The sequence below is a fragment of the Octodon degus genome, unplaced genomic scaffold, assembly GCF_000260255.1.
Source record: "Octodon degus isolate 3935 unplaced genomic scaffold, OctDeg1.0 scaffold00004, whole genome shotgun sequence".
NCBI lineage: Eukaryota > Metazoa > Chordata > Mammalia > Rodentia > Octodontidae > Octodon > Octodon degus.
The window spans coordinates 30,243,272-30,258,384 of record NW_004524580.1 but is presented as its reverse complement, the minus strand read 5'-3'; the positions used below and the strand labels follow the sequence as shown (position 1 = coordinate 30,258,384).

Sequence of the window (15,113 nt, the reverse complement as noted above, 5' to 3'; positions counted from 1 at the left end):
TTAAACAATTTTACAGTCCTAAAATGACTCGTGTAAAACAGAAGAAAAGTCAGTAACAGCGTAGTCTGCTGTGCTGAGGCCCTCATACGTGAAGCATGCACCCCACAGTGCTGTGTCCCAACCCTGAAGGTGTTCAGTTCCTAAGAGCCACATTCCAGGGATACCTTGCCACCTTCTGTCTCACTGTGCCAGAATGCCATGCAGTGGCCACAGGAGACAGCGGGGCTGACACAGCAGTGGCCGCCAGGCAGGGTGACAAGCAGAATTTCATCAGTGAGTCCTGCTCGCTGAGTGTAGCTGCCAAGGAGGGCACCCATCTGTCTGTAGCTGTCCCCCATGGCTGCTCGAGGTCCTGCTGAAGAAGGGAGCCAGACAGAAGTCACATGGCCAGCAACCAGCCATTGGGATGGAGAGTCACAAGTAGGGGTACCTAGGAGAGGAGGTGGTCCTCACATCCTGCTGCCTCTGACTGGGAAAGAGCCAAGCCACCACTGGCGCCATGTTGCCCCAGGCCTGGTGGATGGATGATCCTTAGATGATTGCCGGGGTAGGAAGGCTGTCTGAGGAGTGACCTAAAAGCTTCCGGATTTAGCCCACAGAGGAAAGACGTGTATAAGTTCTCCGTTCGCCAAGAATAAGTTTGGTAAAGCTTGAGTTCTTAGAGCTGTTTTCCCGGTTCCCAGCATAGTGTTGTAATTTCCTTCAGAAGATATGTATTATGTAAAAATGCCTACTTACAACCTGTGCTAATAATTGTGAATACAATGATGGACATGTCATGTTTTGCTAGTGATTTGGCAAGCATATTTAACATAATCCTACTCTTTTATAGGATTTGGAACTTGGAAGGAAGGCAAACAGCTCATTTTGTTCTTCATTCCCCTGGAATGAGTGTGTGCTGGCATCCTGAGGAGAATTTTAAGGTTATTCTTTATGACTTTTATCCAACTGAAAAGAAAACCTAGATACAGCATGTACACCCACCTAGGAGAGAAACCCATCCCTTTCCTACCCAGAGTCCAAATGGCACGATACATTTGTGTTAGTCTAGAGGTCCAGACAAGATTCTCTAAAACTGGCAAAGTTTTCGACAGCCATCATCTGCAAATGGCAGTTATTCAAAGTTCATTTTTTCCTCACCCTTGGGCAGATTATAGTCTAAAACTCATGTCCAGGTAGTCTGGTAGCAGCAGTGTACAGTTAAAAAGAAAACAAAACGTTACACCGTGTCCCCAAATGCATATAAAGGGAGAACTTTGGCTGCATAAGGAGAATTTGCCCTGGCCACAGGGGTGTTCATTTCCATCCAGAAGAGAGCTTTGCAAAGTATCACCCAGCATGAGTTCTCATCAGCTGGCCCTAACGTTTGTTGCATTGGGAGAACAGTAGCTGTTCACAGTGGTTTATTTACCAGGAGCTTGAGCACTGCTGAGTGTTAAGCCTCTGTAGAAAGCCAAACATGCCATGTTCACCTTCAGCTTACGCCCTAGCTGCTGTCCAGAGCTCCTGCCCATGCCATGTGCCTCACTCTTACAGCCCCCTTCACATTGTCCATCCGCCCTTGCCCTCCACTGACTATTCCTTCCTCAAGTTGATATAAAAGTTGATTTTGTGTTGTTGAAGCAAAAATACAGTATTCAAGTATGCCAGGCCAGAGTATTTTCTATCTTCTTCCAACCGCTTGGGTTGATAATCCCCACTTTACAGAGAAGGACAGCAAGGTTCGGCTGAACACCCTGCCCAGAGCTCCAGGGCCAGGAAGTGAAAGAGCTGGTATTGGAACCCATGCAGCCTGGTTCAGGAGTTCTTTTTTGGTTGGTGTTTGTTTGTTTGTTTGTTTGTTGGTACCAGGGATTGAACTCAGGACCTTGCGCTTGCCAGGCAAGCACTTATTCTACTAAGCCATCTCCCCAGCCAAGAAGCTCTTGTTCTTAACTACTGTGTTCTTCTGTCCTCCTACACAGGCGTGTCTTTTGCTCCCCAACTTTGAACATGTAAGAATTGGAGCCAAAGAAATGGGGAATTGGAGACATGTAGAGATGGCTTGTTCTCCACAGGCTCAAGATCAACTGTCCCACATAAAAGGAAAAACATAGAAACTAGCCTTTTCACACCTTTATTTCTAAATCTTTGGCTCCATTGCCTACAAAACTTTAGTTCTGCTTTCCTTGGCCCTTGGTCTAACCATAATCTCACTCCATGACCACTAGTACTATTACTGGGCCACACTTGCAGTGGCCTTTCACTTCCTTCATAATCCCAGGCCAACCCTTTACATCACTGGTCAAACTTCTTGCCACTCCAAGCTACACTACCCTGTTCTTAAACAAATTTGTTTCTTTATATAGCAAGCTCTTTTCAGGCTGTGTATTTGTGAGTTGCTCCCAGGATTAGTTCTGGTGATACTGTACTATTACTGTAATAGGGGATAAAGAACTAAATAAGATCTCTACTTTTTTAAGTTTCACACTGAATTCTAAAGAACAAAACCATGTAAATGCAACAACACAGATACTAAGGGTTTGTTTTAGTTGCTTTGCTTGTTGCTGATACAAAATAACAAACACCTACAGTTAAAAGAGGGGAGGTTTATTTAGCTTACAGTTTACAGAAGTTTCAGTCCATATTCAGCTGGCTCCAAGACAGGGTAGCACAGGGCAGAGGGGCACAGTTTATGGTGGCTGAAGACTATAAAAGCAACAACCTACAGACAGAGGACTCTTCCTGCCACTTACATAGTTTGCAGGCCACCTTCCCCGGGGTGCACACCCTTAATCCTAACATTGGACCAAGAATCGCCCACAAACTCTAGATTTGGCCACCTCTGAAAAGCCTGCCCCTCCGAAGACTCTTGCACATCCTTTTATGCAAAAAAACATTTAGTCTATCTCTAAGAGTTCCCAATGTCCAGTTTCAAACTTTTCTTTGCTAAAAAGTCCAAGGCCCACATCTCCTCTGAGTTTTAAGGCGAACTCTTATCTGTGAGCCCTTACGCAGATGAAAGTTAAACACTTCCGCATACGTTCTGTGGCTCAAGATAGGCTTTTCCATTGCAAAAGTTACAAACAGGGATATACAAGAATGGGACCGAAGCAAGTCCAGAATCCAACAGGGCATGCATTAAGTCTTGTAGTTCACTGTGTGGCATCTGAGGTAATCTGTGCCAAGATGCGAACTCCAAAGGGCTTGTGCCTCCATTCCTGTGGCAGTTCTGGTGGTTGGAGCTCCCGTGGCTCCTCTTGGGCTGACTCTGCTCCCTCCTTGTAGTTTTTCTCAGATGATCCACATTCCTGGTTTCTCCAGATTTCTGAGGACTCTACTGCACTGTTGGCTCCACACCCCACCACCCCACCCAGCTTCATGCATTGTCCTCTCGGGCATACCGCCAGGGCTCCCAGGCCTTCTGAAATTGGAGTGGAAGCCTCCCTGACCTCACAGCTCTTCCATTCTGCATGCACCTAAAACCAGCCCCATGTGGATGGTGCCACGGTCTGCTGCCAGCTAGAGCAGTAGCCAGGCTTCCCTCTCTGGGCTGTAGGGGTTGAGTGCCTGGATTACTTTGCACTCTGAATCTAATTCTGAGGAACAAATTCTTTAGGCCCCTGCCATTCTAGAACCTGATGCCTGAGGCTTTCTCCTTAAACCAAAGTCTATCAGGGTTTTTTTTTTGTTGGGGTTTTTTTTTAATGCATTTTCTTTTCCAGAATTTTATTTACTTTTTTTTTTTTTTTCCTGTATTTTTGGTTGGTTTTAGGGAAGGCCTGTAGAGTGTTCAGGGTCTCTACTAGATCGGACTCGTAGTGATCTGCCTGTTTACAGTCCAGAGAGCTGGGATTACAGGCGCGTCACCACTCCCAGTCTCTCATCTATCAGTTTTACAGTTTTGAGGCTGCAGAGAGTAGAATCCTGCTGCTTCCTCTGATGCCCTCAGGCCATCTTTTATATTCTTCTGTTCTTTCTTAGTAATCAAGATCTCTCCTCTGCTGTTGCAGTCCACAGCTTTACTGGAGTTTCCTTTCTGGCCAAATTCACAACATTGTAAGTCACTCTTCTGGGCTCTTCACTCTTGTTTCTCAACATAGATCTGGCCATAACCTCAACCTTCAACTTCCTTGAAATTTCTACAGGATTAGTCTGCCACCCTTAATCTCAGTCTCAGGCAAAGTCTGGACATGAGCAAAATGCAGACAAACTTTCTGCCAAACCATAACACATATCATCTGGAGTGCAAGAGCCAGTGCAGTCCTTCCCAGCAAAAACCTCCACAGCCCGACCTTTCCTGGCAGTGTTTCATTCAGCCTTCTGGTCTTTTGGGCTGTGACCAGAGTCTCCCATACGAAACAGCCAAAGGCATTCCAGCTCTACGTTTTCAGCCAGCATCTCCCTCCCCTTTCAAAACTTCCCACAAACCATTCCCAAAGGATCTTCAACCACATGGGCAGGTACAATGACGACAACCCCACTTCTCTGGTTCCAAATTCTGATTTAGTATTTTTCTAATTACTGAGGCAAAATTTCCAGCACCCAAAGTTAAAGGGGAAAAGATTTATTTACCTCACAGTTTGTAGAGCTTTCAGTCCATAATTTCACCCAAAGCAGGGTGGCACTTGGCAGAAGAATGCTCATGGCATCAGAAGATAGCAAAAGCAACAAAAACAATTGCTGTCCCTTATATTTATGCAGGCTACCCACTGTAGGGTAGGTGTGGCATTCAAGCCTAATCTCAGCATTAGACCAAGAATCTATCACAAAATGATTCAGATACCTCCAAAAAGCCTGTCCCCCATAACCACATGAGGCTGGGCGGGGGGGCATCCAGACACAAACCATAACAGTGTTGGAATAAAGTAATGTGTTTAGTAGAATAGTGACACAGAGAAGGACCAATCAGGTGTTCTCACCGTGTTTCTGGAGGACCCACCTCAGACAGCAGAAGTGGGCTCTCCGAACCTGGGATTCCGTGCATGTCACTGCTCTGCAGACGCTCTGGCCTTCAAGCAAAAGCATTCTGACTCTGGGCAGGTTCCAGTGTGAAACCTGATGCCCAGATGGGATCTATTGTCATTGTACCTGAATGACATGTTCTCATTTATTCACATGAAATGTATAGGCATCCATTATACCTATACGAATCCAGGTCCTAAATTTTATTTTATGCCTAGATTTCTGTACTCAAGCAGTGAGTCTACTTAAAACAATGGAGAATTCTACCAAAATGTTAGTATCACCCCATTAAATACAATAAGCTAGTTTTTAACCTAGATAAGAAATTAGAACATACATTTATTTGTTTGTTTGTTTGTATTTTAGGGAATTGTCTACAGGGTGTTCAGGGTCTCACCACTAGATCAGACTCATAGTGATCCGCCTGTTTACAGCCTCCCAGGAGCTGGGATTACAGGTGCACACCACCACGCCCAGTCTCGATTGCCCTTCTCAGGGCACCCTGGGAACAGGGCCAGCATGGCAGGCCTGGGCATCAAACCCCCGTCCCTAATCCACTGAGCTATTTGGCTGGCCCCAAGAACATTTATTAAGAACTGCCATTCCCACATTTATATATTAATGCTTAACTTGTTATTATTTCAAGCTTTTTTTCCATATGCTTTAAGTTTTTATTTTTCCTCTAAAGATGCCCCCCTCTCCCATGTCCTTTTTATATTTTCATGACTTCCAAATGTTTGGAAGTCTCTGTTCTGAATCATATAAACTCAGAAACCTGAAGTTACCTTTAGTTCTTTCCTTCCCATACACACTTTGCTCATTGTTAATTTTCCCTTCATTGTTACGTGTTCTAGGTGTCCCTCTCTTCGTTGAGCTCCGTCTTCCCCTTCCTGTTCTCAGAGCTAACTCATACAAACCTCAGCTTGTTTCTGAAATCCTGCGCTCGCTCCTCCTGCCTACTCAACTAATACTCTTGAAAGTTCTACTTTCTTATGTCGCCTGCAGCCTCAGAGACCAGCACACAGGGAGTGGCTAAGAACGTGGACTGGGGTTACCTGCCTGGAGCACAGTGACATTGGAACCCTCAGGGTGACCCTCAGCAAGTTACCTAAACTCTCACTTCCTTATTGTATATGGTGTGTAACTGTGAAGTGCGCTCTCATTTGTCAGATCCTTTAAAAGGCACGAGGTGAGCAGCCAACACCAAGTACCTCACCTTGTCAGTTGCCGTCGCAGCCCTCACCGGGCAGCCACAGCAGACCAAACCCAGAAGTCACATTCTGACCACAGTCTGGGTGAGAGTGAGACAGGGAGGGAGACATCCCTGTTACCTACATCCTACAGTTCTTTGAAATCACCTGAATCACAAACTGTACAGAGGAGCCTTATAATCTGGAAAGCATGAAACAATGTCAGCTAACAGCTTAAGGTGTATCTTTTTTTTAGACAGGGTCTTGTCATGTAGTTAGGATGGACTTGAACTCACTCTGTAGCCCAGGATGGCCTCAAACTCCTGGCAGTCCTCCTCCTTCAGCCTCCCTTGCACTGGGATGACAAAGTTGTGCCACCATGCCTGGTTCCATCTTTTATTTTTAGTTCTTTTATTTTTGATTTGAAATTAGGCATGATTCATATGATGCTTCCAATGCAGATTATGTATTTGCAAATTCATTTACTCATTAAAATTTGTCTGTAGCCCAAAATCAGAATTCACACCACTTTTTAGATGTGCCGCAGGTACTGTGCAGTCAGCCCCGCCTGAGGCAGAACAAAACAACATTCTGCCCTACACTAACAATAAGATGGGGCTAGCGAGATAGCTTAATGGACTAAAGCACCTACTTTGGCAAACGCAGAGACTACTGTTCTATTCCCAGTACCACATGCCACACCAGCCCCACCCAAGGGTGGGCTGAGCCAGCCACAGAGTCCTGGCATAATGGTCCACGCCTGTAATCGCAGCGCTGGGGAGGTTGAAAGCAGGAGGATCACTATGGGTCCAAGCTGTATAGTGAAACCTTGTGACAACCAAATACATTAAAAATAGAGTGTTGCTGCAATCTGTTCAGTGCAGCACAGCTTACATCGCTGCACTTTTTCTTGGTAATGTCACTATGCACAGGGTCTGTCAAGCACCTTAAGTGCTGCCTGGGAAGATACTGGAGTTGGCTGAGCTGTTTTCAGGCCTGCACTGCTGTCACCTGTTTGTGTTACACAGCTGTCTCAACAGAAACACAAAGCAACACATGGAACAGGTAGCAGCTGTGCTGTAAGGAGCCAGGCAGGGGGGCGCGTGCCGGCAGTCCCTGCATTAGGAAGCCGAGGCAGGAGGAGCATGAGTTGAGGCCAGTGTGGGCTCTGCCGTAGGAGCCTGCTAAGAGGCTCTGGGGAGCCTAATCCTCCCTTTCCCCAAGAGTCATCATTCAAGAGCTCTACAGAAGAGAGAAATTTTCACAGCCTTCTCTGCGCATCAGCAGCTCACACACTCCGTTGAGGCGGTCTGTTCCAGTCTTCCCACCACCGCATACACCAGGCCGTGCTGCCCTAACACTTTTTTCATATTGTCATAGTTTATTAATCAAGATTTATCTTAGGAATTTTTGCACTAGATATAACATTTCACAGATAGATTAATTTATTGAACATCTTAGCAAGATCTTAAAATAAAGGAATTCATCAAAAAAAAAAAAAAAGGAATTAGTCATGAGAGGCTACTCTGGGTCAGGTGCTGACTGGGCACTTCACCTACCTCTGTCCGTCACCACAGCCCCTGCAGCGGCTGTGGTTCACATCTATTCTAGGAACGAAGCTGCCGGTCATATGACGGAGCCCTTTGGATTTTTTTTTGGGGGGTGGAGGGTTGGTTTAGTTTATTTGTGCAGGGTCTCGCTACACAGCTTGAACTCAGTGATCCTCCTGTTCTCAACCTCCCCAGTGCTGGAATTACAGGCATGCACCACCACGTCCAGACTCAAACACTGGCTCAGCATGCCAGTGGGAGCAGGGCTAGCACAGCATGTGGTACCAGGGATCGAACCCCGGCCCCTGCACTTGCCTAAGCAGGTGCTTAGTCCGCTGAGCTATCTCACCAGCCCTGGAGTTCTTTGTTTTTAAATGGGAGTAGCTGTCTGCTCTCAGACCCGCCTGTGATCTTCCTTGTGCCAATCTGCCTCCCACTGGGTACAGATTTCCTGGGTAGGGAGGTGTGACAGAAGTGGAGTGCTTGCCTCTACTTTGTAGGCACAGTAACTGCCTCCTCCCAGGAGCAAAGCTTGGGCCAAGCTCTTTGACCCAATATCACATCCCTCGTCACTTAACTCTTGAGCTTAGCTCTCTTCAGTCCCCTCTGGCCACTGTTCTCTATGATTTTGTTTATAATTGGTGGCAGGTTTTGGGTTTGTTTGTTTTTTTAATTTTAGGGAAGGGTCTATGGGGTGTCCAGGACTCGTAGTGATCCACCTGTTTACAGTCTCCCAAGTGCTGGGATTACAGGCACGCGCCACCACGCCGCCTTTGGTGGCAGCTTTGTACATAGCCTTCACTTATTTCACTGTGTTTGATCTTGCGCGTGTTAAGCACAGTACGCAATGTATTGCTTCTCAAGTTGGGTTATGAGATAAGTAGCTAAGCTCTCTTTGCTTTTTCTGTCTCACAGCTAATGGTGGCAGAGAAGAATGGAGCAATCCGGTTTTACGATCTTGTGACCCATCAGGCTGTTTTGTCTCTTGAATCAGAACAGATACCTTTAATGTCAGCACACTGGTGTTTAAAAAACACCTTCAAGGTTGGGGCAGTTGCAGGAAATGATTGGCTGATATGGGATATCACTCGGTCCAGGTACTTCCTCTCAGTGTCTCTCTAACTTAATCTTGCTAAATGATCCATGGGGATGTTTATGTACCGGGGCCCCATAGAGTGAAAATAAGTGTCTCGGGCAGAAGCGCCAGAGCTGTGGGGTTTGACATGACTGCATTACCCACTGCTTTAGGAGAGACCCAGAAAGGGCAGCGCAGGGCAAGAGCCATGGCCTGAGCAACACCTTTTTTTTTTTTTTTTTTTTTTTTTTTGTGTAACCAAGGATTGAACTCAGGCCCTTGCGCTTACCAGGGAAGCACTTATTCTACTGAGCCATCTCCCCAGCCCTGGGCAACACTTACTTACACTTTTAGAAACAGAACTGGCCCACTGAGCATTGGTGCCCTGGAGAGACGTGTGTCTCACACTACATCTGCTTTGATTGAGAACCACTTGGAATGTTGTTGTTTCGTAGGGTTTTTGAGTCAAGGTTTCACTAGCTAGTTTGAGCAGGCCTTGAATGCTCTATGTAGTCCATGCTGACCTCAGATTTGCAGTAATCCCCCTGCTTCCGCCTACCAAGTATTGGGATCACAGGCGTGCACCACCAGGCTTGACTTGGAATCCTGTTGCTGCTACTGTCATCCTGATTACATAGATGTCAGCAAGAAATGCATTTTTAAAGCAATGAATAGCAGTGGTGAAGGGGCGGGAACAGCCTTGAGGCCGGCTTTGCAGGGCCACCAAACACTCAGACCCTTGTCATTGGGCCCCTAAAGAGAAAATGACTTTAAAACCTGGAAATAATGTATCTCGTTGAGTCTTGAAACGTAATTCACAATATACAAAACTCTGCTTTCCAGTTATCCTCAAGAGACGCGGCCCGTGCACATGGACCGAGCTTACTTGTTCAGGTAATGCACGTGTTTGTTGGTGTTTCCATTGCATTTTTTACATTGCGCCACTGAACTGTTTCCTAGTCCTCACTTCTACACTTGACCTCTTTTTTTCCCTCATTGTTTCATAAGATTTATTTTAAGGGTTAACTCACTTTCTCAACTAAGTCTCTGCTTTTGTTTTCTGGAGTTAACAAGGAGTGAATTTGTTTTCTAAATATTTTCTTTACAAAACTTCATAGTTCACAGAAGCAATATTCCCACTCGAGTACCTCCTTAGCAGTTCCGAGCACACCTGCTTCCTGCTGGCCCGGGCTGGAGGGACTTCAGCTGCAGCAGGCCCCCACTGATGTATCTGCCTCCCTCTCGATGAGAATGTGCACTTAGCACGTATCTGCTACATGCTGGCTTTTTCACTTCAGTTAACTTTTTGTTCTTTTCTGTTTATTTTTTATAGTATTCCATTGTATAAGTTATTAAGCTGCTTTCAGCTTTAAATAACCAGAAAAACAAATAACAGGCTAAAACTAATAGAACATTATAGTGCCATTGATTCTAAACTAATACTTTTTCAAGTCAGTGATTCGACAGTGCTTGGGTGTCAGGGAGAGGGGCTGTCTCAAGGCTGGCTTCTGGGCTCTGCAGGGCCATCTGACGCTCAGACCCTTTCATCCTTGCCCAGGGTTGTGGGCCCAGGGTTATTGCTTCATGGTTGCGAGATGGCTATGGGAGTGCCTGCCATCGTAGCTTCATGCCACATGTTCCGTGAGCTTAGAGAAGAGTAGGTGAAGCCAGGAAGATAGCTCAGCAGCATAAGCACCTGCTTGGCAAGTGCAAGGTCCCAGGTTCGATCCCTGGTAGCAGGCACTCCCAGTGTGCCTTGTCTATCACCCAGTGTGGGACAGGCACAGCTGGAGAAGGGGCGGGTGGCTGCTAGCCCACCTGGGTTAAGGTCTTCCCCACTGTACTTACTGCACTCAGGCACGTTGTCAGGACTCCTAATTCGGTGAGCTGCAGTGTCCACAGTCCACGGTGCTTCCAGGCGTTCCTTTCATCCAAGAAATGTACACACACCTGGGTGTCACTCACTTCCTAAGAGATGTCAGTAAGCATCCCATGTGGCTGCATAGTGTTTTGCCCTGTGAAATACTTTATATCTGTCTGGTGGCTTGTGTCACCCGCGATGCTTCGATTGTAAGAAAGAGATTATAAGAAAGAGACCGAGTCAGCCTTGTGTTAACTTGAAACAATGCAATGATAGATGCCTGAGCACTAAATGAATATTCACAAAGTGGGAAAATTTTATAACTTACTAATCCAGATTTCTCAGTCTAACGTTTAAGCCATGTGAACAAATACAGGCTAGTAAAAGCTATGGTTTTTGTACAAAAAGAAATGACTCGCCTTGGCGAGCTTGTCGCCACCTGCGAGACGTCGTGCTGACTCAGCGTGCTCATTCCCAGGTGGTCCGCGATCAGTGAGAGCTTGTTTGCAACCACGGGTTACCCGGGCAAAGTGGCCAGCCAGTTCCAGATTCACCACTTAGGGCACCCTCAGGTAACGCAGCGGCGCTGCCTTGGTGGCTTGTGTGTCTTTTTGATTTGTGTCTTTGGTGTTTATCTCACCTGTGGCAGCACTTTTTGCTTTGCCAAAATTTGTGTAAGAAGCTTATTTCTTTTTTTTTTTTAATTTTTTTATTTATTTGAGAGAGAGAGAGAGAGAGAGAGAGAGAGAGAGAGAGAGAGAGAGAGAGAGAGAGAGGTGTGTGTGTGTGTGGCCAGCTCAGCCCACCAGGGGGCGGGGCTGGCTGGCATGTGGTGCTGGGGGATTGAACCGCGGTCCCTGATGCTTTGCTAAGCTTGTTCTAAGTAGGTGCTTTAGACCACTGAGCCATCTCTCCAGCCCCGCTTATTTCTTTTGTTGCCTCTGTGTTTTCAGTCTGGACCATCTTATTCGTATTTATAGAGTTATATCTACGTGCACAACTACACGATGTGTATTTCATCTCTGAGGAAGCATTTATTTTTTATTTTATTTATTGGAGCCCCTTGCTTTTTGTTTGTTTGTTTTCCTTTCTTTTTGTGGTGCTAGGGATTGAATGCAGAATATTCATACCGAGATGTCTCTAGTCTACTGCTTTTGTTTATTTTTTGTTTTATTTTTGTTTTGGGGTCCTTTAGAGGGATTTTGTTCATTTCTCTTTTTTTGATACTGGGAATTGAACTCATGACCTTGCACTTGCCAGGCAGGCACTGTGCATTTTGTTGTTTTTGAGACAAGGCCTCACGATGTAGGCCAGTGTGACGTTGAGCTCTGCGATCCTCCTGCCTCAGCCTTCTGAGCACTGGGACCACAGGCATGCAACACACACCCCGCGCATTTTTAAATTGTGCTTCTTCTGGAAACAAAGATAATTTATCAGTCAGTGCACCTGTTGTTCCTGAAGTCTCCCTCCTGAGCTGCGAGGCTCACCGAGCTGCTCCCGCCCCTGTCTTGCAGCCCATCCTCGCAGGCTCGGTCGCCGTGGGAGCCGGCCTGTCCTGGCACAGGACCCTCCCACTGTGCGTGCTGGGAGGAGACCGCAAGCTGTCCTTCTGGGTGACTGAGGTGTGACGCAAACGGCCTCTGGATTTCCTGTTCCTAAACTTCGTGTTTCTACAACATACTTTGGAGAATTCCTTATTTTTATATCAAGTATACTGTAAATTTTAGAAATCTCTGTTGTTGCTTTTGTTAAATAAAATGTAGGTGTTTTGAACAGTTGCTTTCCTACTCTGTTGGGTATATAGATGTTAATCATCTCGTGATTGTGCAATTCATGTAGCTCACCTGCAGAGAAGAGATGGAGAGGAAGACAGTACTTTCGACTTTGCCAAAGGATTATTCCAAGTGTGTTCTGTCTTCTGTTCTTTCAGTAAAGGATGATTTCCTGATTTTCAGGAAACAGACACTTAAAAGGGAGAATGGAACGTTCTCAGTGTATGTGGAAGTGGCTGACGCTGTGTCCATGTGCGCACTGTGCTAACAGTCTATACGCACAGGGCTTTGTAAGACCCTTAGGAATTTATTACGCAGTTTAACACAAAGAATGGAAGGATTGGCAGCTTCCCTAAAAAGTGAGTGGAGGGCTGGGGAGATAGCTCAGCGGCATAAGTGCCTGCCTCACAAGCACAAGGTCCTGAATTTGATCCCCAGTACCACAAAAAAAAGATTAAGGTTGTTCCCCAAAAGTGACTGGTTACGTCCTCCACCCCTGCCGGAACATCTCCAAGTCAGGATGGAGAAGCCCTGAGAGAGCGGCTCGGGCCCACGCCGCCCTCACGGATGGTCACCGTTCTTGGCAGGAGGCTTTCATGCGCTGGGGCTGCCTCCAGGAGGCAGTGGGGTCTGCTTCGCCCATTGAGAGCCCAGCTCCACCCTGTGTTGCTCTGACACGTCGTGATGGGCTCAGAAAGAATAAGATGCCTAGGTCCTCGTCCGGCAGAGACGCCAATAACTTTGCGCGCACACGTCCCACAGTCTGTGCCTTTTCTGTTGCGCCATTGTCTTTTGTAAATGGGGCCTGAGATTGCTGTCTTCTTGGGTGACACGGTCGAAAGGTAAGTGAAAATACCAGCATCTCTCTTCTACAGTCCAGATATGTGTGTGTGTGACTTACTTCAGAGTTGTATACTTTATTTTTTGAAGATTTTTTTATTGTCAGTAAATATTTTTACTCAATTTTTCTATTCATAAAGTATCGTAAAAGTATCTTGTGCAATCAAGATAATTATCCTTTAAGGGATTGGAAAATGTTAAGGCAATTTAAAATTAAGTGAGTGAACTTTTGTAATCATAGATGCTTGATGTAAAGTACATGCTTTGGAATACAGTGAAATATTGCATAGCAATTTCTTATATTTATTTACCACAGTAAAATGTAGTTACCCAACATGGTAGTGTACCCCTTCACTAGCCTTACCTACCCCTGCCCCTGCCCCTACCCCTAAGCCTACGAGACGACCTGGGCTCACCAGGGGAGAAGCAGAGGGCAGGCATCTTGACATGGTCCCTTCCAGCAGTCTCTGAAGGGACGGAGACCTCTGCAGGCATCAGCTAGGCCAGAAGGGGTACATTATCAAGAGTGACTCCTGTAAATTGTCACTTAAGGATGTATCCAAAACATGGTTTCGCTTATCCCAGTGCATTTGAAAATTGTTGTCTCCTACATAGAGAAACTGATTGTGCCTAGGGCTGACTGGGCAGGTGAGGACGTGGGCTTGGTATCCAGGGATGGATGTGGTTTGTCCAGAACATAAAAGCTGTTTGACAACATCACCCAGTAGGACTGCCATCGATCACCAGGGTAGCCCCTTGGGAAGCTGGCCCAGGTGCATGGAGTCCCTGTACACATGGTTATGCCCAAAAGGGCAGGGAGTGTTAACCTAAGGGAAGGGAGTTGTGGCTGCACTTGTTACTGTGCAGTGCTGCTAGGAGGCCTCCGCGAGAGCCCCACAGCGCTTAGCGCCAGGAGCCAGGGCTGCTTGTTCCTTTTCAGATTGTACATGTGGCTACAGGGCTGCTCCCCAACATCTACTCTGTTAAACTTTACTGTATTCAATTTCAGATAGTATGAAGGCTACTCCTCATCCTTGTAAATTGTTCTTTGAAATATGTTTATGTTAGACTGAGACAGGAGGAATTAGCTATTGGCCATCATTTCTGTTTCCTGATAAATAACACAAGTGCTAATACTGTGTTTCCTGGGTGGTTTTTTTTTTTCATTTTTGTTTATAAATATGTCTAAGAAGGTTTTTCTTCTGTTGAAATTACGTTTTCCTCAGGATTACTTCACACACAAACATTGTGGAAAGAAAAAAGCTTTTATGTGCTTAAACGTATATTATTTAAGGTTGTTGAAACAAAAGTCACAAGATCTTGGGGCAAATTCCTCTCCTGTCAGAATGACAGGCTCAGAAGTCCCATTTTATTTTTGTGACTTGGCCTCTGTGTAGAAATGTCTCAATGTCCCTCCCATGTCAAGGCCCAGAGCCCACGCCCACCGACTCCAGCTTCCTCTCTTCAGTCAGTTGTGACTGCATATTACCACCACCCTAGAAATGGTCCCGTGTGGTTTTGAATCTCCTATCAGAGGAGAAGAAATGGAGAGACAGTTTGCACAATTGTGTCAGGTTTTTAGGATTATCTCCAATCTGACCTCCTTCCAGGGATGTGGATGAGACAGCTGGGAGACAGGACCATGCGGTGTGGGGCCAGAGCCGTGTCCATGGCTCTGCAGCTCTGACTGGAGCCTGAGTTCTCCCGCCTGCCCGGCAGCCTGCGCTCAGCATCGAGTTAAGAGCCGCAGGGGTGAAGTGACTGCTCTGGACGGGATCCTCAGGAAAGGCTGGGGCCCTGCAAAGCAGCGCAGCATCGCAGTGCGCCCTCGCGGGCCTCCTGTGTGCTCAGGTGCCGGCCAGTGCAGGGCAGTCTGTCCTT

The 15,113-nt window shown here is 46.4% G+C and overlaps 1 protein-coding gene and 1 non-coding gene across 2 annotated transcripts in view; both read left to right on the top strand.

Moving 5' to 3' along the window:
- Nup37 (nucleoporin 37) overlaps positions 1 to 12,395 on the top strand; it is a 40,874-nt gene extending 28,479 nt beyond the window's left edge. Inside the window, exons 6-10 of the mRNA XM_004623845.2 lie at positions 833 to 923; positions 8,600 to 8,781; positions 9,603 to 9,653; positions 11,099 to 11,192; positions 12,135 to 12,395. Of these exons, the coding sequence (XP_004623902.1) occupies positions 833 to 923; positions 8,600 to 8,781; positions 9,603 to 9,653; positions 11,099 to 11,192; positions 12,135 to 12,248 (532 nt within the window). The 3' untranslated portion in view covers positions 12,249 to 12,395. The remainder of the gene's footprint in view (positions 1 to 832; positions 924 to 8,599; positions 8,782 to 9,602; positions 9,654 to 11,098; positions 11,193 to 12,134) is intronic.
- Positions 1,952 to 2,082, top strand: LOC111817440. Its single transcript, XR_002821644.1, has one exon. It is a non-coding gene; the product is annotated as a small nucleolar RNA SNORA38 (small nucleolar RNA).
- Positions 12,396 to 15,113: the final 2,718 nt, after the last annotated feature.